Source organism: Procambarus clarkii, chromosome 60 (genome assembly GCF_040958095.1).
Source record: "Procambarus clarkii isolate CNS0578487 chromosome 60, FALCON_Pclarkii_2.0, whole genome shotgun sequence".
Classification (NCBI taxonomy): domain Eukaryota; kingdom Metazoa; phylum Arthropoda; class Malacostraca; order Decapoda; family Cambaridae; genus Procambarus; species Procambarus clarkii.
Genome location: NC_091209.1, coordinates 22763390 through 22789773, shown reverse-complemented (window position 1 = coordinate 22789773; position 26384 = coordinate 22763390). Strand labels below are relative to the sequence as shown.

At 46.0% G+C, this 26384-nt stretch overlaps 1 protein-coding gene across 3 annotated transcripts in view; it reads right to left on the bottom strand.

Moving 5' to 3' along the window:
* Positions 1 to 3041: 3041 nt before the first annotated feature.
* The window catches only part of LOC123766698 (endoribonuclease LACTB2-like), a 37853-nt gene continuing 14510 nt past the window's right edge, over positions 3042 to 26384 (bottom strand). The window contains exons 2-6 of one of the 3 annotated variants that reach the window (XM_069307700.1): positions 25136 to 25296; positions 24028 to 24148; positions 20323 to 20464; positions 17092 to 17277; positions 3042 to 3190 (exon numbers count right to left, since the gene is read on the bottom strand). In XM_069307700.1, the coding sequence (XP_069163801.1) occupies positions 3059 to 3190; positions 17092 to 17277; positions 20323 to 20464; positions 24028 to 24148; positions 25136 to 25296 (742 nt within the window). In that variant the 3' untranslated portion in view covers positions 3042 to 3058. The remainder of the gene's footprint in view (positions 3191 to 17091; positions 17278 to 20322; positions 20465 to 24027; positions 24149 to 25135; positions 25297 to 26384) is intronic. The other 2 variants (XM_045755974.2, XM_069307701.1) reach the window with 2 other exon arrangements.

Here is a 26384-nt window from a genome sequence, read left to right as displayed (position 1 = left end):
TTTGCTGCGGGTAATTAGCCGGGCTTTTGGAGTTTATATGCATTTAGTGCTGTAGAGAATTGTATTGCAAACACAATGATACCAAATTTAATCTCGTAAAAGGAGAATTGAGGTGACAAAGTTGAAGAGAGTATACACTTTTCGGAATTAACGCACGCTCCCGTGACACGCTGGGGCCCATATCGCACAGTTGAGGGGTGGCGCGCGGGGTGAGCGAAAGTGTTAAAGAATATCAGGGTCGGGATCAGGGTCAGCAAAGTCAGGGTTAGGGGGCATGGGTAAACTGAGCAAAGACGGAGGGAAGGAAACGGGAGAACAGATCAGAGGTGGGCGGGCGGGGTCCGGAGGAGGAGGAGGAGGAGACAACGGAGAGGAGCAGTCAAGGACAGCAGCAGGAAGAGGGGGAGTAGAAAGAGGGGAGCGCACCCCAGCAAGAGCAGCAACCGAAAGGGAAGCAGGGGCCAAAGAAACCTCCATAGCAGGAACAGGGGGCGTAATCACTGAAACGGGAGGGGAAGGAGCAACAGAACCAGACGTAGGAGCTGAGGAAGAAAGCGAAGCCTTCTTACCCACCGGGGAAGAGGAAGGAGAGGAGCCAGGCTTACGCTTCTGACTTAAAGAGACCGGTGTCCCAGCAACTACGTACCGGGCAACGGATTCCAGTGTCTCAACAGGAGAAGCCGAACGAGAGCACACACGACGGCCGCTAGGAGAGCGATGGACATCCGCCCACACCGACAGGCGGTGGGGAGAGCCGAGAGACTGAGGAAGAGGATGGGAAGGAGGATCGGAGGGGGACGAGGAAGAAGACACAGGAGACACGACAGACCGGGTAGAAGGAAGGGGAACCCCGGACAGAGGACCAGGAGGAGGATCCTTCGGGAGAGAACCCAAAGGAACAGAGGAGGGGGCAGTGGGCGCATCAGGGTCCAAGGCCCGGAAACGGTTGTGAGTCTGAGGAAGGCGGGAAGGACGAGGAGAGGAAGAGCGCAACACGCGAGCATAAGAGATATTAGCATAAGGCGGGAGCCAGCGAACCTGGCGTCTCGCCTCAGGAAAAGATAAACGCTCCCGGTGCTTCAAGTTGAGGACGGCTGCCTCAAGCTTGTAATGGACACATGCACGGGAGAAGGTAGGATGGGCCTCACCGCAGTTAAAGCAACAAGCCTGGGGAGAAGTGCACTCCGACTTAGAGTGACCTTCGCCACCACACAAAGGACAGAGAGAGACAGTCCCGGAGCAGCGGAGGGCACCATGCCCAAACCTCCAGCACTTGTTGCAGAGCCGAGGAGAAGGAATGTACTCCTGGACAGAGCACCTGGCACCAGCAAGAATGACAGAGGGTGGAAGGGTCCTACCATCAAAGGTAATCTTCACAACCTGGAGGGGTTGACGGCGACTACCATGAGGGGGACGAGTAAACGTGTCCACCTGGAGAATAGAATGGCCCTGGGCAGCAAGGATATGTCGAATATCGTCGTGGCAGTCGCACAGGTCCCGAACACCGGTCGCAACATGGGGCGGGAGCAAAATAGTGCCAACACTGGCATTCAACTGAGCGTTCTTCGAGACCCGAACAGGGGTCTCGCCAAGGCAGGATAAGGCAGCCAAGCGGGAAGCAGCATCCTGAGAAGGAGCAGCAACGACACGTGTACCGAGACGAGTGGGGTTGAAAATAATGGAGGCATCCACGGAATCAACGAGATGTCGATGGAGGGAGAAATCGTCAGGAGGCGCAGAATCAAGAGGGAGGAGATCAAAATATTTGGCCCACGAAGCGGGACCAAACAAGGCTTGATAGGTAGCAGAACTGGAAGGAATCGAGCGAGGACGGCGGTGAGAACCCCCAGAGAGAGAGGGGTTAAAAGGCGCAGTAGTTACAACTAGAGAAGGAGCCGCGCCAGGGGACGAGGTAGTCACCACTGGGGGCCTGGGGCTCGACCCAACCACAGAGGAGGGAGGGGAGCCAGAGGAAGGAGTCAGAGAGGCCAAAGGAGGAGCGAGGTCGGGGCCCAATGCAGCGGAGGCTACAGAGCCCGGTCTTCCAATACGGACCGACTCGGGGGCTTGGTCGCCCACCCCACGAGCCTGAGAAGGTACACCAGAAGCAGCCGAAACAGGGGTTATCATCATGATGAAAAGAAGAATTCATTCACGAATGTGCCCCCACACCCACCATGGAGCCACAATTAGAGGCAGGACACCCAACAAGAAGCTATCGCCGATCTTGTCGGGGCCTCCTAGGGGTGCGTCGTGAGTATACGCCCCACAAACGCCACCTTAAGAAACCGACAGTCCGTCGAGATCGGGTTCAGTGACGAAAGGGGGATTGACAATAAAAGGTTCCCCTCGCTCTCGACGTCGGGTACTACAGTTCTACGGGTGCAAGAGTATGCCTCCTCAAGCACCCGGGCGTCAAAATAGAAGAAGTCCAAGGGAAGAACCAGAACGAGCAAAAGGTCGGCAGGAAACGGCAAGCAGATAGGAGAAGAGGGGGGAGAAAAACGAAACAGAAGGAAAAGATGCCCAGCAGAATTGGAGAGGACGGCAGCAGGAGCACAAGGCTAGAAAAGGACAGAGGACTGTCCCAAGGAGCATCACACTCCGGCAGCCGTCCACTAAGCCCCCACATGGCGACAACGAGCTGAGCGGGGAGGGGGGTATTGCTTTTAAATTTTACCTCATTCATATTATTTCCCATGGAATCAACACATATAACGGATACAAGATACACAGAACTAGTTTCAATTAAATAGGGCAATTCTTGTCCCCTAACTCCCCTTGCCACTTCGGGGGGTATAGAGTGTTTATGTAGCTTCAGGGCACCAATCACCCCAGCCACAGGCCATGGCAAGAAGGCACCCCTAAGCATACCTAATACCCTATCAAAACACAAATTAAAATACACATAAATGGCAGATCTCATCACAACCCACAAGAGTTAAGATGATACTAATAACACACAATAATAACCTGAAAAACAAACAAACATTAAATGGAAAATTCTTTTGATTTTGGTTTTTTCTTATATGGCACACACCACACACAGGAGCCTTTACTACAATTGATCTTTCCTGTCAATATGACACCACTTGTTTCCTTGATTACGAATTAAGCCATCCTTGAAGAGTTTCTGCAAATGATGGGTCACATTGAACTCAGCTGCTCTGTGTAGGTGCTCAGGAGTTTCCTGTAACAATAAACAACATAATACCCTTGTAAAAATCTTCTAAAGATAAACATGCAAAAACATAATGGATGACAACATGTTAACTAGATTTGTTTTTGGCACTCTGTGTTGTTAAAAATGTCATGCAGTATACCTGTTAAACTATTGAAATTACTATTTCCAAAACAATGGCTGAATTAATCACTGGTTCAAACCTCAACTTATGTGAATTCCTACTTGATACCTGCTTGATGGGGTTCTTGGAGTTCTTCTACTCCCCAAGCCCGGCCCAAGGCCAAGCTTCATTTGTGAGAGCTTACTCCACCAGGCTGTTGCTTAGTGGCCCGCAGGCCCACATATCCACCACAGCCCGACTCGTCCGACACTTATTGGAGAAAATTATCTACTTTCCTCTTAAAGATGTCCACAGTTGTTCCGGCAATATTTCTTATACTCGTGGGAGGATGTTGAACAACCATGGACCTCTCATGTTTATACTGTGTTCTCTGATTGTGCCTCTGGCACCTCTGCTCTTCACTGGTTCCATTCTGCATTTTCTTACATATCGTTCACTTCAGTATGTTGTTATTTTACTTTGTAGATTTGGGACCTGGCCCTCTAGCATTTTCCAGGTGTATATTATTTGATATCTCTCTTGTCTCCTTTCTAGTAAGTACATTTGGAGAGCTTTAAGACGATCCCAATAATTTAGGTGCTTTATCACGTCTATGTATGCTGTATGTTTTCTGTATTCCCTCCATTTCAGCAATCTCTCCTGCTTTGAAGGAGGAAGTGAGTACCGAGTAATACTCAAGACAGGACAGTACAAGTGATCTGTAGAGTACAACCATTGTGATGGGATCCCTGGATTTGAAAGTTCTCTTAATCCATCCTACCATTTTTGTGGCTGACGCAATATTGGCTTTGTTATGCTCCTTAAATGTTAGGTCATCAGACATCATTATTCCCAAATCCTTTCCATGTTGCTTTCCTACTATGGCCAGATTTGATTGTGTTGTGTAATGTATTATGTTTTAGGTCCTCATTTTTACCATACCCGAGTACCTGCAATTTATCACTGTTAAATATCATGTTATTTTCTGTGGCCCAGTCGAAAACTTTATTAATACAGTGGCACCTCGATTAAAGAGCGGCTCTATTTACGAGCATTTTCAGTAATGAGCAAGCCACTCACAGCAAATGTCTCTCTATTGACGAGCTTCACCTCTATTAACGAGCAAAACCACATGGTGCTTCCTAGCGTCTCGCGGGTTCTCACAAATTCTCAGACGCCTCCGACCCCAGTGTTGTTGTTGTATCGTGCACAACAAGCATCCCTCTGCATTTATTTGTGCTTTTCTTTGTTTTTTTGTGGTTTTGTGACTACAATTTGTAATGCACGATGTCACCAAAGAAGCTGCTTGCTAAACATAGTGTTGTCGAGATGAATAAAGGTACAATTACTGTGGATTTGAAGAAGGAAATTAAAGCAAAGCACGAGCGTGGTGTCTGTGTGACTGATCTCACAAAACCAGCGTTGAATGTAATGAAACGCCATTTTCTGGGTGAGACCCGGAGGCTCCCCGGAGCTTTACCGGCTGATATGCTAATGTCAGACTTCGGCATCAGTCATGTGTATGGAGTTCTAGGGCCTACCGGGGACCACGAGCCAGAACCTGGCCCCCTCAGAGAGGCAAGGGGAGCAATGGCCTATAGAAACCCCTGTGTGGTTGGAAGCATTCTATGTCTGCCATCGACCGGGTCAAGCATCCAGAAAGGTAAGCATTCCAAAACAAACCCCTATTCTGGTGAAAATTGCTACCTAAGCCGAACTAGTGGATAGAACTCTTCAACAGAAAACAAGGAAACTAGTATGACGTCATACGTCACCGCGCCGCTGTCTGCGCAGCTCCCCCCTCCCCCGAAGGGGGAAGGGGGAGCCCCAGACCTCCCACACCGGCTATCCACCCATCAGTTCTGAGGCTGGATGTCAAAACACACGAAAAACGCCGACCGGAGGGAGGGAGGGTTGCCAGGGAGCCTCCGGGTCTCACCCAGAAAATGGCGTTTCATTACATTCAACGCTGGTTTTCTGGGGGGAGCCCCGTCGGCTCCCCGGAGCTAACTACCCACAGAGGAAGGTCTAAAGGGACAAAACCGGGAGGCGGACACCACGCACCCCCCAAGGAGGCGAGACAAACGGCAGCAAACGCCAACCCAAGGCGCCACAGCCCCGAAAATCCTGGGAACACGAGAACCACGAGCAGCAAGGCCCCTGCACGAACACCAAAAATCCATGCCCGAAAGACTGCAAGGCCACGTCGCCCAGACGGCAGTGAGAGCAGCGAAGCCACGAACGCCACAGGCATGAGGGAAGAACACAGGCAGCTTAGCCGCAAGAACACGGCTGACCACCCGGGACACTATCACCCGCGAACTGGGAAGAACAGAACCGGATCAACGCAAAATGCGCTCCGGACCCAAACGCCGTGGCACGCAAACAACAGCGGAGGGCCGCCACTGAACACAAAAACGACACACCCCCGGCCCGACCAACGAAGCACCAACAAACCCTGGACCCCTCCAGAATGCAGCAGCCCCACCCCGTGCCAGAAAAGATGGAGACTGCTGCCATCAAACAACCAAAACGCTAAAACCGAAGGAGCAAGAAAACTCAGCGACTCGACCCCCAGAGGCAAAGGCCCAAAGGAAAGAGCCGACGAAAAAAAAAACACCGGAACCGAAGGGGCACTACCAACCGAGGAGAAGACAGAGCACGATGACCAGAGACCAGGATGGTGCAAGCGGCGCACAAACAGGACGGAAGTGAAACGACGCACAAGACAGCTGACTAACGGTGCAGAAGCAACACCAAGACCGAAAGCAAGCTGAAGCGGCTCCGCCTGCGCCGCACGAAAAGAGGCGACAGTATGTGGCAAGACGACGGCCCCCAACCCCCACTAGAAAACCAAGCCGAGAGTAAACCAAGCGAACAAGAGTAACCACCTAAGAAGGGACAGCAAAAGGAAGGACTGCCAAAATACCCCATACTGCCGCCAAGAGAAGCACGCAGGTGGGACACCTACCACGAAGCCACCCGACCACCAACCGGAGGCGAGACCACGAGGCAGAACATAAGCAGCCCCGACAAGGCCCCCCCGAGCCCAGGAAAAGGCGGAGCTGCGAGAAGATCTCGGGCACGACCACCGAAACCCAGGCAGCACAAGGAGATGGAACGTCTGCCGAACAGAAAAACTCCCCAAAGCATGCAAGCCCGCCAGGAGTTCAGAAACGACGGGTCCGACGCGAGACATCGCAAGACCCCCCCCCCCCAAAAAAAAAAAAAAAAAAAAACGGCAGGGCAAGCTAGGAAAACCAAAGAAGGTGGAAGGGTTGGCGCCAGAACAGGACCCGAACCAAGGGGCACAAACAACTGCAATAGACCGAGACAAAGAAGCACATCACAGGACACAGGCTGACCAATGCCTAAGAACACACGCAGAACATCCCTGCTGCAGAGGAGGCAGGAAGAAAGAGCAGAAGCACAAAAAACCCCAGGAGAACAACCAGGGGTGGACAATCAGGCAGGGACAAAAACCCCACGCAATCCCCAGGCACAAAACGGCAGCAAAGTGCCACTCCACAACCGGACACAGGAACAAGGACACGCCACTGTGAAACACGGTACCAATGCACACGTGCAGCAGCAGCAACAGGCACCACTGCAACATGCAACATGTAAATAGCAACTCCCCTCTGCAAAGGCAGAGAACGGAGCAGGCAGACCCCAGACAGGGCCAACGGAGACACGACAAAACCCTGCAGGCCCAGAAACCTGCACCAGGCGACCGACGGCGGAGAAACCCCGCTCGATACCCGCTGGATGAGGTACTGGGAGCTCTTTTACACCTGGAGCCCGGCCCAAGGTCAGGCCAGACCGGCCAGAGGATGGCCCACCAGGCAGCTGCTAGGAGCAGTCCACCGGCCCACGTACCCCCACAACCAGGACGGGCCGGAACTGCCATACGAAAACAGGCCAGTGCGCCCTGGAAGTCCATGGACGAACCAGCAAGAAGGCTTATGCTCGCAAGTAGGTCGTGTAACAAGCACAGACCAATGATGGTAATACAGTGTTCCCCAAAAGTGCCAACAGCACCACTGCACTCCACTGGTACTATCCTGCAAGTTCTACCAGATAGGCGGGACCCAAGAGCCAGAGCTCAAATCCTGCAAGCACAGCCAGGAGCCTTACCAGGTGAGTACAGAACCAACCCTACAATCCCCACACCTCACAACATTAAAAAAGGAGGGTCCCCTGAATGACTCCAGTATGGGTTGGACATGCACATGAGGGGGACAGGAAGGGGTGATAAAAGGACAGTCACTGGTGTGCGAATGGTCTCAGTCGTACAAAAATATACCTAAATAAAGACAGGTATATAAACACCGCCGCATCCAGCGCCCGGCCAAAAGACGCCAGACCGCAGAAACTCACCTGGCGAATGGTGGCACGAACTTGACACGACTCAACCGTGCCCAGAAGAACTTGGGAGCACCGCCAGGTGAAGACGCCAGAGCCGGACCCTGCCGGACCCGCAGGAGAACAGGGAGAGGCGAAGGAGGCGGTCCACACCCATGACACAGGGAAAACCGCAGTGTCCTCCCCACAACTGGGAACCAGGACACCCCCGGCGCGAAGGGGCACATACCGCAGCCAGGGAGAAGAACGAGAGGCGAAGAACTGTAGCAAAAAAGGGCGCAAAACCCCAGCAACTGTAGCAAAAAAGGGCGCAAAACCCCAGCAACTGTAGCAAAAAAGGGCGCAAAACCCCAGCAACTGTAGCAAAAAAGGGCGCAAAACCCCAGCACTGAAACACCGCCCAGACCAAAACAAACTCCACGGCGCATGCGCATAACACGCTGGCCGAACCGCACACCCTTCCTGCGGGAAGGCGCCAGCCAGGACTACTGCACGAGAAAAGGAGCCAAAAGAGGAAGCAGGAACAATAAAACCGGCCAAAGAAGCAAAGAGCCCAAAAAGGAACCCAACCGGGCGACAAGTAGCCCAACCGGGCGACAAGTAGCCCAACCGGGCGACAAGTAGCCCAACCGGGCGACAAGTAGCCCAACAGGGCGACAAGCAGCCCAACAGGGCGACAAGTAGCCCAACAGGGCGACAAGTAGCCCAACAGGGCGACAAGTAGCCCAACAGGGCGACAAGTAGCCCAACAGGGCGACAAGTAGCCCAACAGGGCGACAAGTACGAGGAGCCGACAGACGTTCCAATAATGCGGGAAGTAGCGAAAAACCTTCCTGTACCCTCGAGAACACAGAAGCCAACACTAGTCCCGAAGGCACACGAAGGCGCAGGCGCACCCGAGATCAGAAGTCACGCAGAACCCCATCGAACGGGGAAACATGACAAAAACACCATCCCAAAAAGGGGGGGAAGGAAACATCCACCCACAGGACGGAACCAACCAACTCAAAGGCCAAGGAACCGAGCCCGGGGAGGGGCCGACGTCCAACAGCACGTACGGCGAGTGGGGAGGAAAGACCCCACTCCGCGTAACCACAAGCCACGCCTAGAGGGGGATAAAAACCCCAACGGGGTCTAATGGGGCCAAGGCCCCCTCCAAGTCAGCCCCTCCCCAGCCCCGGGAACCTACACGACAGGCCCCGGGGCCGAGCCATTCCCCCAAAGCCCCGGCCGTACCAGAAAACCGGGGCAGCCGTGAAAACACTAAGGAAGGGAGCCCACTGGCAGACTCATACAACACGGCTGGAGGAACAGGCCCAAATGCCCCCGTCACTACCCCGGAAGGGGAATTCCCCAAGACTGCCCGAGTCTCAACACCACCAAAAACCCCGCCCCGAACCTACAGACGGTAAGGAACCGGATGCAGGCAGGAAGGGTGAACCAGGGGAAAGACAAGGGGGCGTGGATGGAACCGAAGCAACCAACACCCCCAAGTCCCAAAACGAACTACAACGGGGCAGCCCAGGGCTCCCGGGGAGGAAACCACGAGAACGTTGCCACCACCAAGGCTCAAGTGCAACGCCCCTGCTGCCCGCACCCGCTTTGTTAGCACAACTGGGTAACCGAGCCACAACGAGCAACCAAACTCGCAGGACTCCGGGTCGAAGGTGTCACCGACCCCACAGGCAGCAGACGGAGGCAAAACAGAGAGTCACCCAGAGACAAAAGGTGAGAGCAACCCTCAAACTCGCTGGAAGCGAGGGGAGGACTCTGGGGTCACATCCATCGGACCCGCGCGCCCCCAGGGGTTTCCCAGGGTCCCGAGCGTTTACATTAAGAGGACTCGCGCTCAGGTAATCCCAGGCAGGGTACTGCTAACCAGCACCCAAAGCTACCAAACAACTTTCTAAGAGCTGAACCCCTGGGACGTGTACACTCACGGGGACCTAGCAGGGGTACCACCAGAAAATACTCAGAACACAAGGTACACAAGGGGCAAGAACGAAGGCAGACCCCCCCCCCACCAGGTAGATAAACAAAAAGAAAAAGAAAACCCCGCAAGAGGACAGCGTACCCAAGCGGAACAGAGCCGGCCGCTATGATTGGTAAAGACAAGCTGCACAGTACCCCGCGCCCCACCAGTGCAAACACTGCCCCTTACTCTAAGGCGAACAAGGGAGACAGAACACCCGAGCACACAAAGAGCGGCCGAAAACCAAGCAGTAAACGGCCAAGCAGGGGCAGGACCCAAGGAACTTGTGGAAGGTGGCCCCAAGCCCCAAGGGCAGTACTTACAGGGCACCTAGGGAAGGGATCCCTAGGCGCATGCAGCCCAAGTACTGAAGAATCACTCCCGGCTCACGCACCACCCAGAAAACAGACACCACACTCTAGGTACAGTGCTGAAACAACCACTGGAGCTGGAGCACATAACCATTGCCTATAGCATCAGCCGAAGAACTGATGGGTGGATAGCCGGCGTGGGAGGTCTGGGGCTCCCCCTTCCCCCTCCCGGGGAGGGGGGAGCTGCGCAGACAGCGGCGCGGTGACGTATGACGTCATACTAGTTTCCTTGTTTTCTGTTGAAGAGTTCTATCCACTAGTTCGGCTTAGGTAGCAATTTTCACCAGAATAGGGGTTTGTTTTGGAATGCTTACCTTTCTGGATGCTTGACCCGGTCGATGGCAGACATAGAATGCTTCCAACCACACGGGGGTTTCTATAGGCCATTGCTCCCCTTGCCTCTCTGAGGGGGCCAGGTTCTGGCTCGTGGTCCCCGGTAGGCCCTAGAACTCCATACACATGACTGATGCCAAAGTCTGACATTAGCATATCAGCCGGTAAAGCTCCGGGGAGCCAACGGGGCTTCCCCCAGAAAAGAGTATGGCAGGGCCTCATCAACAATTTCCACCATTAGTAAGGGGATGAGGAGGTAAGGGAGGATGCTGCCTCTTCCAGTGAGATCAGGGAAGTGTTGGGAATGTTTGAAAAGCTGACCGCATTCTTGGAAAAACGGCCCTGATAAAGCAGTAACAACCCGGCGACTGAACATGTCTAATGACAATTTGCTGTCTTGTTTTAGGAACATCCTAAAACAAAGACAAAAGCAATTGTCAATAGAGACGTTCTTTGCAAAAGTAGAGAAAAGAAGAGCCAGTGATAGTGAACCACAACCCGGTCCCAGTGGGGTGAAATTCCCAAGAAGAGAGAGCCCGCCTGACTCAGAGGTGATTTCTCCTTCCACACCATAACCCCTTTCTCCTTCCCACCTCCCCCATCGTCTCCCTCAAGCCAGCAACGACTCTTCATAAGTAAACATGAAAACACTACAACAACACATTTATAATTACATGTGCAGTATTATATTTACATAACAAAATGTCATACAAGTATGCATGTTTTTGGGAGTGGAACGGATTAAATTTATTTCCTTTATTTTCAATAGGGAAATTTGTTTCTTAACACAAGTTTTCCACATAACGAGCTCCATGCCAGAACGAATTAAACTCGTTAATAGAGGTGCCACTGTATCTGCTTGAAGGTTTTCAATGTCTTCAGCAGAGGTAATTTTCATACTGATATTTGTGTCAGTTGTATCAATAGTTGTATCAAAGGATGATACAAAGTTGTGACTTGTATTTTTATCTATATCTGATATGAGAATAAGGAAAAGCAGTGGCGCAAGGACTGTACCCTGAGGTACAGAGCCTTTAACGGTGCTTGGACTCGATTTTATATAGTTGACTGATACTCTGTGTGTTCTGTTCAACAAAAAACTGAGTATCCAGTGTCCTACTTTACTGGTTATTCCCATTGACCTCATTTTGTGTGCTATCACTCCATAGTCACATTTATCAAATGTCTTTGCGAAGTCCGTGTATACCACATCTGCATTCTGTTTTTCTTGTCTTCCGTGACATCATATCTCTGATAATTAGAGCAATGCGTTTTAATTCTTTTCTATTGGATCACTCCAGAAGCCAAACTGCGAGTTAGAGAGGAAGGTCCACTACAGTTATGCTCTTCCTAGGCACAAAGGAACATTTCACTCAGTTAACCCATTTAAATGAATAATGTGAAATTTTTAACTGGTCTATGATGAACGATGCAATAAGGTAAGTGGAGAAAAGCTTTGCATCCATATGAATTTTGTAAACTCTGGATTACAGAAACACTTTGTGCAATATTTCTTAGAAAGTAACAAATTAAGATTCATTCAGTTCCTATCTCTTTATCTCCCAGTTTCTAAAAGAAAGCAAAAGCATACAATAGTATTGTTTTTATAAATCATGAGTATATTGAAAGCTAGTTGGTTGAGTAACAACATTCACATTGATTCTGTGACAAATTACCTAAGAAATCATACAATAAGAGAATTCAAAGAGTCTTCTGTACTAGCCACATATAAAAAGATCAGCAAACACATCATGAATGCACTTGATGGGATTGCATTATATCTAACTATTACAATATTTTTCTCATGAATAGAGTAGTTTTTATACAAATGTATAGAGAGTATAAGCATGAAAATTTAAGCATTATAGTAGAAAAGAAGCACAATCTGTGGTGCATTCATAGTATAAGGACAAAAAAAACATCACTGAATATAATGAAACACACCAATTTCTAGGCGAGCGCCGGTGGTTCTCTCATGCTACTATGTTGATAAAGTACCAAACTACTAGGTGCCATCAGATCGCATACTTCTTATTACCCTACCAGGGACTACGAGCCAAAACATGCCTCCCCTCAAAGAGGCACAAAGAGCAGGGGCACTATAAATATTATTATGTAAAATTCATTCATGTTTGCCACCACGAAGGAAAGGCATCCAGAAAGTTAGCAAAACAAAACACACCACTGATTGGTTTAAAATCATACTGAAGCTTCCAAACAGCCAAAAGAACTTCCCCAACAAAGTAAACAAACCATCAAAAATTTGTGACACTAGCGAGAACTTGTTCACCTCACCTCCCTTCCCCCTCATTTGGGGGTAATAGGGAGTCAGACAGGGTCAGCCTGCAGCTCCACCACCAGTTCTTATTATGTAAACCACCCCAATGCCCAGGGGTAGGGAGGGTGTCAGGTAGCCACTGAGGCTCACCCATAAATTGGCATTTAACACTTATGCGTTTGGGGCGTGCGCATGCCAGACTACCCCAAGGTGGCCCGGGCGTTTCCTGTGAGTGCACGGCAACACTAAAATGTGTATACTCTTTTCAGTTGTATCGCCTCAATTTTCGTGGCACATCGTTCATTTTGGTATCAAAATGTTCCCAATTGAATTCCCTACAGGTATAAATGCAAATAAGGTCCAAAAGCCCCGCATGCCCGACCTGCAGCAAAGCCAAAAGTCGGACAAGTGTTACCCGTGAGCGAGCACCCATTGGCACACCCGCAACACCTCCTCACAAATGTATTTACTCTTTTCAAGTTTCTCACCTCAATTTTCATTGTACATTATTCATTTTGATATCAAAATGTTCGCAATAGAATTCCCTACAGGGGTATATGCATATTAGGTCCAAAAGCCCAGCGTGCCACCCGCAACAAACTCAGAAATCGGCCGAATGTTACCCATAAGTGCGCAAGAGCAATAAAATGTGTGTACTCTTTTTCACTTTTGTCACCTCAATTCTCATGCTACATCTTTCATTTTGGTATCAATTTGTTCCCAATAGAATTCTCTAAAGAGATATATACATATAAGGTCTAAAAGCCTGGCATGCCACCTGCAGCAAACCCAGAAAAAGCCAGGAATTACCTGTGAGGGACCACCCATCTGCACACCCACAACACCCGCACTAAAATGTGTTTTCTCACGTCAATTATCATGTTATATTGTTCATTTTGATATCAAAATGTTCGCAATAGAATTATCTAAAGGGATATATGCATATAAGGTCAAAAAAACTGGCATGCCACCCGCAGCAAACCTGAAAATCAGCCGAGCGTTACCTGTGAGCGTTACCCGTCTATTTTTGTGTTACATCCTTCATTTTGGTATCAATTTGTTCTCAATAAAATTTTCTAAGGGGATATATGTATATAAGATAAAAATAAACAGGCGTGCTACCCACAGCAAACTAGAAACTATGCCGAGCGTTACCCATGAGCAAGCACCCATCCGCACATTCACACTAAAATGAGTATAATCTGCTCAGTTTTCTCACTTCAATTTTCCTACTACGTCGTTCATTGTTATCAAATGGTTCGCACACTAAAGGCACACATTTTAAGACTAGTCCCATAATGATCGAATAAACAATGAAATTTTTAACAAATATTTTAATTTCGGACATCAGGACAGTTCGTTTCGCACATCCGCAGAGTTAATTGTGTACGTCGCAGACGTTTATGGGGGACGAAAGTGTTAATTATATTCAATGCTGGTTTTCTGGGGGAAAGCCCCTTGTGGCTCCCTGAAACTAGCTACCCACGGAGGAGGAAAAACAGGGAATTTACTAGGGAGGAGAGATCAACGCAATTATCAAAAAGAGGAAGAGGCCAATGGCTGACACACAACCCAAGGCCACACAAGGCTGCTGAGGACTGCAAACATTCACAAGATACCTGGGCCCCAACACCCTGTTCGACCACAAAAATCCCTCCACCCAAATATCAGCCCAAGACATATTGGCAAAGACCACCGACAGGTCAGCATATATGCGAACATCAAGAGCATGAGGGTAGACTCCAGGCTGGCTAGATTTAATGACACTGTAGATGACCTGAGAAATATGAGCCCTGGGAACAGGGAACCAGGCAAACCAGATCAACCAACAAATTTGTTGTCCACTTAAGCAGAACCTGTGGCGGTGCAAAGCCACCATCGGACAAAATAAACAATACACCCTGGTCCAATGATCTACGATCACTGGACCAGGGTGATCAGGGACCAGGGTGGACCAGGGACCAGGGGGTCCAGTGATCTATGATCACTGGACCCCCTTCGGAAGTCAACTAACTCATTCTTTGCCAAAAAACCAGTGCTGAATGTAATGAAACAACATTTTCTGAGCGAGCCCAGGAGGCTCCCTGAAGCTATCCGAACTGGTATGTGCTATATTAGTTTCCTGGCTCACCTGAGCAGGCTTCCCCTCCCCCCCATCAGGGCAGGGAGGGAGGGAGGGTAATAATAAACAGGTGTGCTAGTTGGATGATGATTTGCTTGTTTCATTGTTTTCTTTTGAGGGGAATTCTTTGGCTCTGTTCGGACGAAGGTTGAAATTTTAACCAGTTAGAGGTTTGTAATGGTCCGCCTACCTTTCTGGGTGCCTTTCCCACTCGATGGCAGACATGACAAACTCTAAATGTAAAGTGCTCATATGGCCATTGCTCCCTGCTCCTCTCTGAGGGGGCCAGATTCTGGCTCGTGGCACCTGGTAGGCACTAGAACTCCAAGGATTGATGGCACCAAACTAATATGGCACATGTCAGTTTGATAGCTTCAGGGAGCCAACGGGGCTCCCCACAGAAAATATGCAGATATAAAATGGTAAGAGGGGAAAAGTCTTTGTCTGCCATGAACAGCCACAAAAACAATGCTGGACTGTAAATTCCAGCTCGATGCACCTGCTCGACGACCCTGCTGGGTCGTCGAGCAGGTGCAGAGATTGCACCGCAGTGACGACGTGGCCAGCTGTGAGAGTACATAGGCCTCACATGAGTGGAGGCACCGCCTGGGACCAGACAGTGACGACGTGGCCAGCTGTGAGAGTACATAGGCCTCACATGAGTGGAGGCACCGCCTGGGACCAGACAGCAAACGAATAGATGGAATAAACAAAAGAGTGAGGTCCGACAGTTAGGTCGGGAAGTGTACCCTCTTTATCTAATCAGAAGTAGGCTGACTAAAAACTTATACACACACTTCTTAATTCTTTTCTTGATATAAAGGAATGAGAAACTGAAAGAGTGAATGATTGACATTATAATTGTGACAGTCACATGAACTACTAAACACCTAATCTTCGAAACAACTAAGACACTCTTGTGGAACTCAGATAGTGTGTTGACAGTAATTACAATGATGCATAAAGATGAAGATATTACACTTAAGTAATTTATCCTTTTAATACTTATATTTTAATTAACACTTTCGCGCTTTAGATTAGAGATAACTCGTCGCCGTTTTTTCTTACGATTCCGCATAACGGCCTACTTTTCTCGTCCATCGAAAAAATATTTCTATAAATTCCATTTTTTAACCGAAATGGATGGGGATACTCTCAGATTATATACGTTTTGTAGAGAATTTATTTGCGAATTTTTTGGTACCAGAATGAATATTATATCACATAAACTTCTATGAGTAAAAAAAAAAAATACACAAAGTATGTTTGGGGGTGTGGCGAGTGTGTGGCAGTGGGTTCCCTTTAGCCGTTGATATATCCAACACGTGGGAAATATTTGTATGTGTTATGTATATGTCTGTGTAGGGAATTTTACTGCGATCACTGTCATACAAATTATAAAATGTTTCAACAAGTATAAACATGACAAACATCAAACGAACGAAAACAATGCGTTCGTTTCTGCCGCGAACGCATACTGAGCGACATGGTTTTATATTTGGCGCTTCTCTTACACATGCTTTGTACAAATGTTATACATTTCATCTTATAGAAAATTTTATTGCGAACACATTGGTATAAAAAAGAAATACGTACATAGAAAAGTAGGGTCAAGAAACGTATAAACTTTCCAAGCATGATTTCCCCCCTGTGTTTTCGCCAGTGCGCTCGCGGCTAACTACTCTCCACTTCACACACTCTTGCGGGTGGGCAATTACCTATATTAAACATTCATATGCATATGTCCGTATAGAGAATTTTATTGCGATTCCAATGATACCAAAATTAGCGATGTAGGACAACTGTAGGCTTCGCAACCATTAAGAGAGTGGAAACATTGTGTTGCTGTTTGGCGCTCTCGGCGAGTGATCTGCATAGTTTTTTATTTGGTGTTGATACTCCTTATGCTTGGGCGGCATTTTATAGGTATGCTCTTATAGACAATTTCATTGCGAACACAGTGATACCAAATTTAAATACGTGCGCCTTCAATTATTGTCAGGACAGTCAAAAGAGTGTACACTTTTTCGGTCTTACCGCATAGGCGCGCGAAGTGCCGAAAGCATCTGGGGTATTGTTTTTTTTTGAGCGCCGAGAGCGCGAAAGTGTTAATATTTTTCATGTCTAAGTGACTTACTGTTTCGTTGCTTTTTTGTTTTGTCTTCTTTTCAAATAGTACTGTTCAACCTTCTCCTGATGGATCCTATACTTCATAAAAATATTTTACAAATAACATGATTTGACCAAAATATACACAGCAATAAACTGAATAACCTAAGGTTGGATTTGGAGTGATGAAACAAATAGTTCTAATCATTTAACATGAAAAGTACCAATAATTGTTTTTGTGCAACTGCTTCACTGACCTTGTAAACAAGCTTGACTATTTCCATGGATGATAAAAATTTAGTTGGATTGCTAGCAAGAACGTCAAGGATCTGGATCTCTCTTTCATTGCGGTGGTCGATATAATGCTGAATTTTGATCACTGGATCATCTATCACCGGGCCATGGCCAGGAAAGATAACCTTTGGTTGTAAGTTCATGATTAACTGAAAAAAAAAAAAAACAGCGTTGAATGTAATGAAACATCATTTTCTGGGTGAGACCCTGAGGCTCCCCGGAGCTATCCAGACTGATATGTAATATATTAGACTTTGGCATCAGTGTGAATGGGGTTTATAGGCCTACTGGGGACCGCGCTATGCTCCATGGAGGGAGGAGTAATGCTGAGGGAGGGAGGGTGGTGGCGTTGTCTTCTGACTGTGTGGCCATTTTTTATTGACTGCACTCACCATACCAGCTTAGTGGTTTGCTATGGTGAACACAAATGTAGATACTTATATATAATGTGTGTGTATAGAGTGTAATAACAGCAATAGGAGTAGGTTGGGAGCCGCCATTTTGGCAAGGGAGGTGCGTCATCTGCATGACTTATCATGTTTACAGGTGACCACTATGGTCTTTGGCCACCATACCAGTTTACTTGTACAAGTATGGTGAAAAAAACAGGTAGATACTTATATATAATGTGTGTATATAGCATAATAACACCACAAACAGTATTGTTGGAGGAGAAATATTGGTGCGTCTGGCCTTGAGGGCGGCCGCCACCACCTGACTGTGTGAGTAGCTACGTCTTTGTGCCTTTACTCACCATACAAGCTTAGATGTACAGTTATGGTGAACAAAACATGTAAATACTTATATATAACATCTGTATATAAAACCAAAAACAGTATGGTGCGAGAAGAATGGTGGCAAGTCAGGTGAGGTGAGGGTGACAGGCAGTGGCAGGCTGCCACTGCCTGTCACTGCCACTCAGCATACCAACTTAGTGGTTCGTTATGGTGAACACAAATGTAGATACTTAAATATAACGTCTGTATATAGTAAATAACAGCAAAAACAGTATGGTTGGAGGAGAATGTGGCCGAGTGAGGTGTTGAGGGAGTGAGTGGCAGCGAGTGGCTGGCTGGTGTGTGGCAGTCACTCCTGGTTACTTTTTGACTCATAATAGCAACTTAGTGGTTCACTATGGTGAACAAAACTTGCAGATACTTATGTATAACCTGTGTATATAGTGTAATAACCAACAAAGTATTTATTCACTGTTTGATGAACATAATTGAATCAACAATATGCACACCATATTTTTGAGTATAGCGATGATTCACTCATTTTATTATATAAATATATCACACTACACACTATTGAATAATATTACAGCTAAAAAAACTACAAAAAATAAATCAGAGACATTGAAATAATTAGGTACTTATCTCTTTGTGGCAACTCCGGCCTGACAGCTGGCGACCAACAGATCATCTGGGACGCATGCTGAGTCAGCGCCTGTTTTTTTGCCAGACTTCCCCACCCTATAGCGGGCAATATATGCCACTTACAATTTTTGTATTATTTTCCCCATGATCAGTGAACACAAATTAACAGGTATAGAAGAAAAAACTATTTTTTTTTTTTTTTTTTGGTATGCGCCTGTGGGTGACACATGCTAAATAGGTGCCATTTAAGGGTTAACAGAGCTGACTGCCATTATAAGTGATAACTAGCTGCTCAGTACCCCGTGCCGCTACCAGTGCAAACTACCCCTTACCCTAAGGTAAACAAGGGAGGAGAAAAACCTCCCAGCACACTCAGGGTGGTCAATTACCGAGTAGCTAAACACCAACAGAGGTAGACCCCAAGGTGACTTGTGGAAGATAACTCCAAGCCCCAAGGGCAGTACTTACACCTTCCCTAGGGTCACCTAGGGAAGGCGACACTAGGTGCATGCAGTCCGAATACTTGGGAAATTACTCCTGGCTCGTGCACCACTAAAGACGACTCACCCCACACTACAAGGCAATGACTTAATGACACTGCAGATGACCTCTGAGATACAACCCCTGGAATAGGGAACCAAGGGAAATCAAAACCCATAACTAATATACTGAAGCAGAACCAGTAGCATGAAGGCAGTGGCGTAAAACTGCCATCGAACCAAGCACATGATGCCTTCCAGGTGGAACCAACCAAGCATCCACAACTAAAATCCACATGCTCTGGAAGCATGACGACTCATTCTTCACCAGAAAAGAAGGAGCCGGGTGTAACCAAACAAAGGAGCAACCCCCGGCACCATAGAAGAGCATGAAGCTCACCAACCTGACAACTGGAGACCAAATAAAGCTAAAATGTTACATTCAAAACACAATCCCAGACTAAAGGAGCCACCCAAAAATGTGCAGAAGAGAGAAAAAAAAGAACCTGGTCCAGAGACCAGTCAGGCTCAGTTGGTGCATGAGTAGGCCGGAGGTAAAATCAAGCATGAGAAAACCTGTGAAACAGGGCTGAAGAAGTGTTAACGAACGTAAGATGGAGCGACTCACCGCACGATAAGAGGCGACAGTATCATCCTGCCCACTCGCCCTCCAGAATATAACTAAAAAGATATCGACATTTTAAAACCTAATGATTTAGTAGAGTCCTGGAATTAAAGACTTAGGTATGGCCCCCATTCCTAAGTCTGTAATTCCTTTTGTGCACATTTTGTTTACAATAACATCATGGTCACAGTTGTTGAAAGTTTTTGCAAAACCTGTGTACATTAGTACATTACCTGTGATCACCCTCACAATAATGAGGCCCTCACACCCAAAAGGGGTTATCTTGAGAGGTTATCTTGAAATCATTTTGGAGCTTAGCGTCCCCGCGGCCCAGTCCTCGACCAGGCCTCCTCTTTTATTTTTGTTACACATCCCCAGGAAGCAGCTCGTACCAGCTGTCTAACTCCCAGGTACCTATTTACTGATAGGTAACAGGGGCATCAAGGTGAAAAAACTCTGCTCATTTTGTTTCTGCCTCCACCGGGAATCTAACCCAGAACCACAGGATTACAAACCCAAAGCGCTGTTTACTCAGCTGTCAGGCCCCCCTGGGTGCACACAATTATTTTCCAAGAAGCAGCTTTTCTTTTGCATCACACAAATATATTCCCTAATCAAATCAACAGAATAACCAATTATAACATTTATTGCAGATTTATTGCCACAAGGGTTCATATACTGTATAAAATTAAAAACTCCACTTCCACTTACCTTTAGTGAAGCCATATATGTATGAAGATCTTCGAATACTGCCGTTCCTTCCCCTAATATACAGTCACCACTAAACACTGCCCCCTCCTCCTCCACTGCCAATACAACATGGTCAGTGGTATGGCCTGGAGTATGAAGAACTCTATTGGAAATTTGACAGAGGAAATATAAACATCTGTGATGCTATGAAATTATCTGGAATCAATATTAAAATAAGTGAACCCTTAATACTTAGCTTGTGTGCTATTTTGAAATGTATCACCTTTTTATGTAACACAAATCAGTGTTGAATATAATTGAATACCATTTTCTGACACGGCTTCCAATAACTTCCCAAGCTTTACATTGGTTCCACAAAGCCTTAGCTTAATACACCACAACTCCAAGACCAATCTATCATGACCGAAAGCCAGGACAAGAATCTGGTTCACTATGAGACCAAGAGACCAAGAGAATTAGATATAAATAACACAACTAAGAAAAAATCAATAAGTAAACATACAAGTAAACAAGCAACTGCTTGAAGAGAATTAGACATCCCTAGGTTGGTAGAAAATTTCTATTTTCTTCCAAGAGGTTGCAAAACCTCATATTGAAGATTATATTTTTGTTATGTCTGTTGCAGCTCAATTAATCCCTACAATTCTAGATAGCAAATATTTCTATGAAACCACCTAATACCCCTCCAAACTACTTTCTTCCACTGTTGAGTCCAATGGAAAAGGTTAGTTAAGCAATTTCTGTATAACTATCCAGAATGTACGCTGCATATTGCAGGCCAAGGTCATGTTCAAAATACGTAGACCAGCACAGACAGCTAGTTCTCTGTTCCATATTATGTTCCATCTGGGCAAGTGTTGTAAAGTCTGTTTTCATTTTAGATACCAGTATTTTCCTCAACTAGTCAGAAGTGTCCTAGTTTTGCCTGATTTAAAAACTAACTTAAAATTCTTCAAATTCACATAATAAATTTGGAAGAAGGAAGAGGAGTTGCAGATTGAACCAAGGTCAAGTTGACTAACATCCCCAAATCCAAATACCTAACACCAACTGGGGCAGCACCTGAGCATCCAACTGGGCACACAACCTAGGCCACTGCAAAATAGATTCTTCAATTGCAGAGCAATTACTTCCTGACCCCTTTGGACACCAATAGAGAAATGGGGAGCCAGGAGCACATGGAAAAAATAAACACCAAATAACTCAGGGTCAAAGGTGTCACTGACCCAGCAGTCACAGCATGGCAGAAGCAAAACATATGAACAGATGACACAGGCGACGAACAACCCTCAAATTCACACAAGGCGAGAGCGGGCTCAGAAGAGGTATTCATAATACAATCGAGCCCGTAGGGGATTTCCAGGGCCTGCAGGGTAAGCACCCTGCCGGAAGCCCAAGTACTTTGAATGCTACGCTAGTAAACCCCGATATAAGAGGCCACCTTGGCTACCCAAAGCCAATGGAAAGGCCAAAAGGGGTACAGTAACAAGGAAGTTCCACTGCACACACCACAGGCTAGCCTAACAAGATAAAAAGCAGAACTTCAAAGCATAAAAAGGGCAAGTGAAAAAACCAGCGTTGAATGTAATGAAACGCCAGTTTCTGGGTGAGACCCAGAGGTTCCCTGAAGCTATTGGACTGATATTACCTATAATAGTCTGGGGCTTCAGCTATATTAGTCTGGGGCTTCAGTCATATGGTAGTTGTCATGCCTACTGGCAACCATGAGCCAGAACTTGGTTCCCTCAGAGAGGCAAAGGGAGCAATGGCCTATGAAAACTCCACTCTTTAGAGAGTATATTCATGTTTGCCATTGACAGGGTTTAAGCATCTAGAAAGGTAGGCACCCCCAAACAGTATTACCAGGATTCTGATAATAGCAGGATTGTTATGATAATTAGCACTGAGTTGCTTGGTGGGGAGGAGTATTGCTGAAGGAGGGAGGGCGATAGCATCGTCTGCTGACTCTGTGTGGCCACCTGTTATTGTCTGCACTCACCATACCAGCTCAGTGGTTCTTTATTGTGAACACAAATGTAGATACTTTACATTGTAGTGAAATTTGCATTCAACATAACCATGATACAAGATGATGGCAGTGATTACTACGGTGAAGTTATATGGCTTAGGTACATATTTTGGGGTAACACATGATACAGTGTGTGTTTGAAGTACTAGGTAGAAAACTATGAGGATGAAATTAGGTACTTTTTGGTGTTACTTTTGAAGAAGGGGGTAGGTTGGATAGGTAATTTTTGGTGTTAATTTTGAAGAAGGGGGTAGGTTGGACAGGTACTTCTTGGTGTTACTTTTGAAGAAGGGGGTAGGTTGGACAGGTACTTCTGGGTGTTAATTCTGAAGAAGGGAGTAGGTTGGACAGGTAATTTTTGGTGTTAATTCTGAAGAAGGGGGTAGGTTGGACAGGTAATTTTTGGTGTTAATTTTGAAGAATGGGGTAGGTTGGACAGGTACTTCTTGGTGTTAAGAATGGGGTAGGTTGGACAGGTACTTCTTGGTGTTACTTTTGAAGAAGGGGGTAGGCTGGACAGCACATAAGGATGCTAAAAAGAAGATGGCCTTTAGTATACAAATTTTAGTACATTTTTTGTAAATTTTAGTATGGGTGCTATCACTGAAGAATAATTGTAAGCTTTATATGTTTATGTAATGAACCTTTTTTAATTCTCTTATTTTTCCACGAATATAAAATATTACATGACCTGATTTTCCAATCACAGTGTCCTGTTTTTGTCTCAAGGAAGTATGGTCAGCCTAATATAGATGGATGGATGGATGAATAGATAAATGGATGGATGGATGGATGGATGGATGGATGGATGAATCAATAGATAGATGGGCAGATGGGAGACAGACCAGGGCAATGTCAGGTACCCCCCTCCTTAGTTTGTTATAAGAAACTATCAAGATAATACGGAAATAAAACTTTGATTGAATATTGGCATGACCTCACACTAAAAGTAATCAAGTGCAGACAATAAGCCACAATAACCTGGATGAAAAGTAGAAACCCAACCAACACATCTGAATGCAGGCGATGAATCACAATAACGTGGCTAAATTATGTTGACCAGACCACACACTAGAAGGTGAAGGAACGACGACGTTTCGGTCCGTCCTGGACCATTCTTAAGTCGATTGTGATGAGGAAGTAGATTCAGGCAATAAATAGGCTAGAGAGAGGTGAGGAGCAAAGTGTAGTAGAGGGGATAATAGTAGGAATAAGAACTGCAGAGGGCCTATTGGCCCATACAAGGCAGCTCCTATTATAACCACCGAATGAGAAGGAGATAGTAATAGGAATAAGAAGAGGATAGTAAGGGAACGTAAAGAAAACAATGAACAGAAAAGAGAGAAGAGAGAAAGAAAAGGAAAGAGAAAAAGATAAATGGAAGGGTAAGCTTATGTTAGGTCACGTTTGTTAGAACGTGACCTAACGAGACCACGTTTGTTTATTGCCTGCATCTACTTCCTCTTCACAATCGACTTGAGAATGGTCCAGGACGGACCGAAACATCGTCGTCCCTTCACCTTCTAATGTGTGGTCTGATCAACACATCTGAAAATTAAGGAAATAATGATGTTTCGGTCTATTCCGAACTATTATCAAGTTGTGAAAAGAAAAGTGGTAGAGACATGTGATCTATAATCATATATTAAGTGCAATACTGCAATATTTTTTCTTACTTGAGAGTTGCACCTTCTGTTTTGATTTCATCATTGTGCTTGAGTTTTATGAGTCTAACCGACTCATGTAGGGGCTCATCAGGAGCATCAGCTCGAGGAAATTTGTATACTTTAACACAACCTGAAATTATTATTTAAACTTTTTGAACACAAGTTAAAATTAAGTACTGAATGTAATGAAATGTCTATATGGTGGTCCACTTGGTAGCTCCCAAAGCTAAAGCACAGGGGCAACCAAGCCATAGGGTACTACACCAGACCTCTGATACCCAATTGAGGTTACTGGGACCAAAATCTGGTTCTTTTTGTGAGGTGAGTGGGCAGCTTGGGGACTGGAGAAAAATATTAGCAAAAATTAAAAAGGCATCAAACCAAGCAACTATTAAAAAAAAATTGTAACCCTGAAGTTAACTAGCCAAACAATATTTGTTGTTTAACTAGTTAACAAATATTGTTTTATATAACATAACAAATTAACAAATATTGACCCATATACTTAATTTACATGCAGCCTGAGTCTGGCCATCACCTAACTCATAAACAACTTGAACAAACTCTCAAGGAAAATGAGGAACCAGAGTGGGTACAGAGTGCTACTGAGGGGCCCACCAGAAATGGTTGCTTCATTACATTCAATGTTTGATTTCATAAAAGGCATTCTAGTAGGTCCCCGAGATAAATCTTACCAATGCCTCGGCAAAGGAACAGATGGTTAGAATAGTCAGGTATGGATGAGCCACAGCTCTAAACCAAATGCTTAACACTATCAAGCCCCAGGCGTGCACTCCGCGCATATGAACGAAGTACCCCTGGCGGTGCAGGCGAGCGTGCAGGCGACACTAAATGTGTATACTCGTTTAAGTTTTCTCACCTTAATTCTCGTGCTACGTTGCTTGTTTTGGTATCATTGTGTTCACAATAGAATTCCCTACAGGTGTATATGCATATAAAGTCCAACAGCCAAGCTTGACTCCCCACAGCAAAGCCTAAAGTCGGTAAAAGTTACCCGTGAGCGCACAAAATCAGTAACATGTGTACAGTATATTCTTTTAAATTCTTGTGAGAAACAGAAACAAGGCCAAATTTTAATATAAATTAGGCTTCTTACCTCCTAAGCAACCAAGAACATCCATTAAGCCTCCTATATGGTCATGATGCCAATGGGTGATAACAATTTTGTCAATGGTAGTCTCTTGCTGTTTCAACACTGACAAGAGTGCTGAAATGTAGTCTGCATTTCCTTTCTCGCCTGCATCAAGCAGAATACGACTGCAAACAGAGAATGGTAACTTGAAACATTTTTTTCCACCACCAATTGATGAAGTTCCCTATATCACTATATCAAGCATAACTCGCAAAACTATTCACAGATCTGATGCCTCTCCCTCCCAGTAGCTGCCTTTCAAGAAGGAACTGCAGAAGAAGTGTCTCCAGTAGCTCTATCATCACACAAGACTTTAATTTTTTTAGGCTCTAATCCTTTTCTCAACCTATCTTCTATATAATATTCAATAGGCTTACAACATTTTCCCACTCTGATTTAACCACATTTATACTATTTGTTTCCTTTGGTATAGCTATGCCCTAATCCAATTTAATATAGCACATCCAATACCGTAAACCTCTATCGTTTTAATGGGGGCCTGACAGCTGAGTGAACAGCACTCAGGGTTCATAGTCGTTTGGGTCCGGGTTCGATCCTCGGTGGAGGCAGAAACAAATGGGCAGTTTCTTTCACTCTGATGCTCCTGTTCACCTGGCAGTAAATAGGTACCTGGAAGTTAAACAGCTGCTATGGGCTGCTTCCTGGGGATGTGAGTGTGTGAAAATTAGGATTAAGAACTTGCCCAAAATGCTGTGTGTGCTAGTGGCTGTACAAGAATGTAAGAACTCTTGTATATATAAATAAATAAAACAAAAATAAATAAATCATGTAGCACTGTATCAAAAGCTTTGCTAAAGTCAAGGTACACAACATCACAAACCTTACCATTATCAAGAGCTTCAACTATGCTGAAATAAAATGATAGCAAATTTGTTACACAAGAACGGCCATTTGTAAAACCATGTTGTAATTCATTTATTAATCAATGTTTTTGAAGATGAAAACGAATGGTATTTGCAGTTAATGATTCAAGCAACTTTCCCACAATAGACATTAGGCTAATTGGCCAATAGTTTGATGCAAGTGATTACAGTGTGTCCTCACTTGAATTAACTATATGGGGCAAGGCCAATTTCTTCCACCACGGAATTCGTTCTACCCATTGGCCCCAGGCTGTCCCTCCCCTCCATATGAAAATAAAATAGGTCCTACATCCACTATCAACAAAACAAAAATTATAGAAAATCTATTT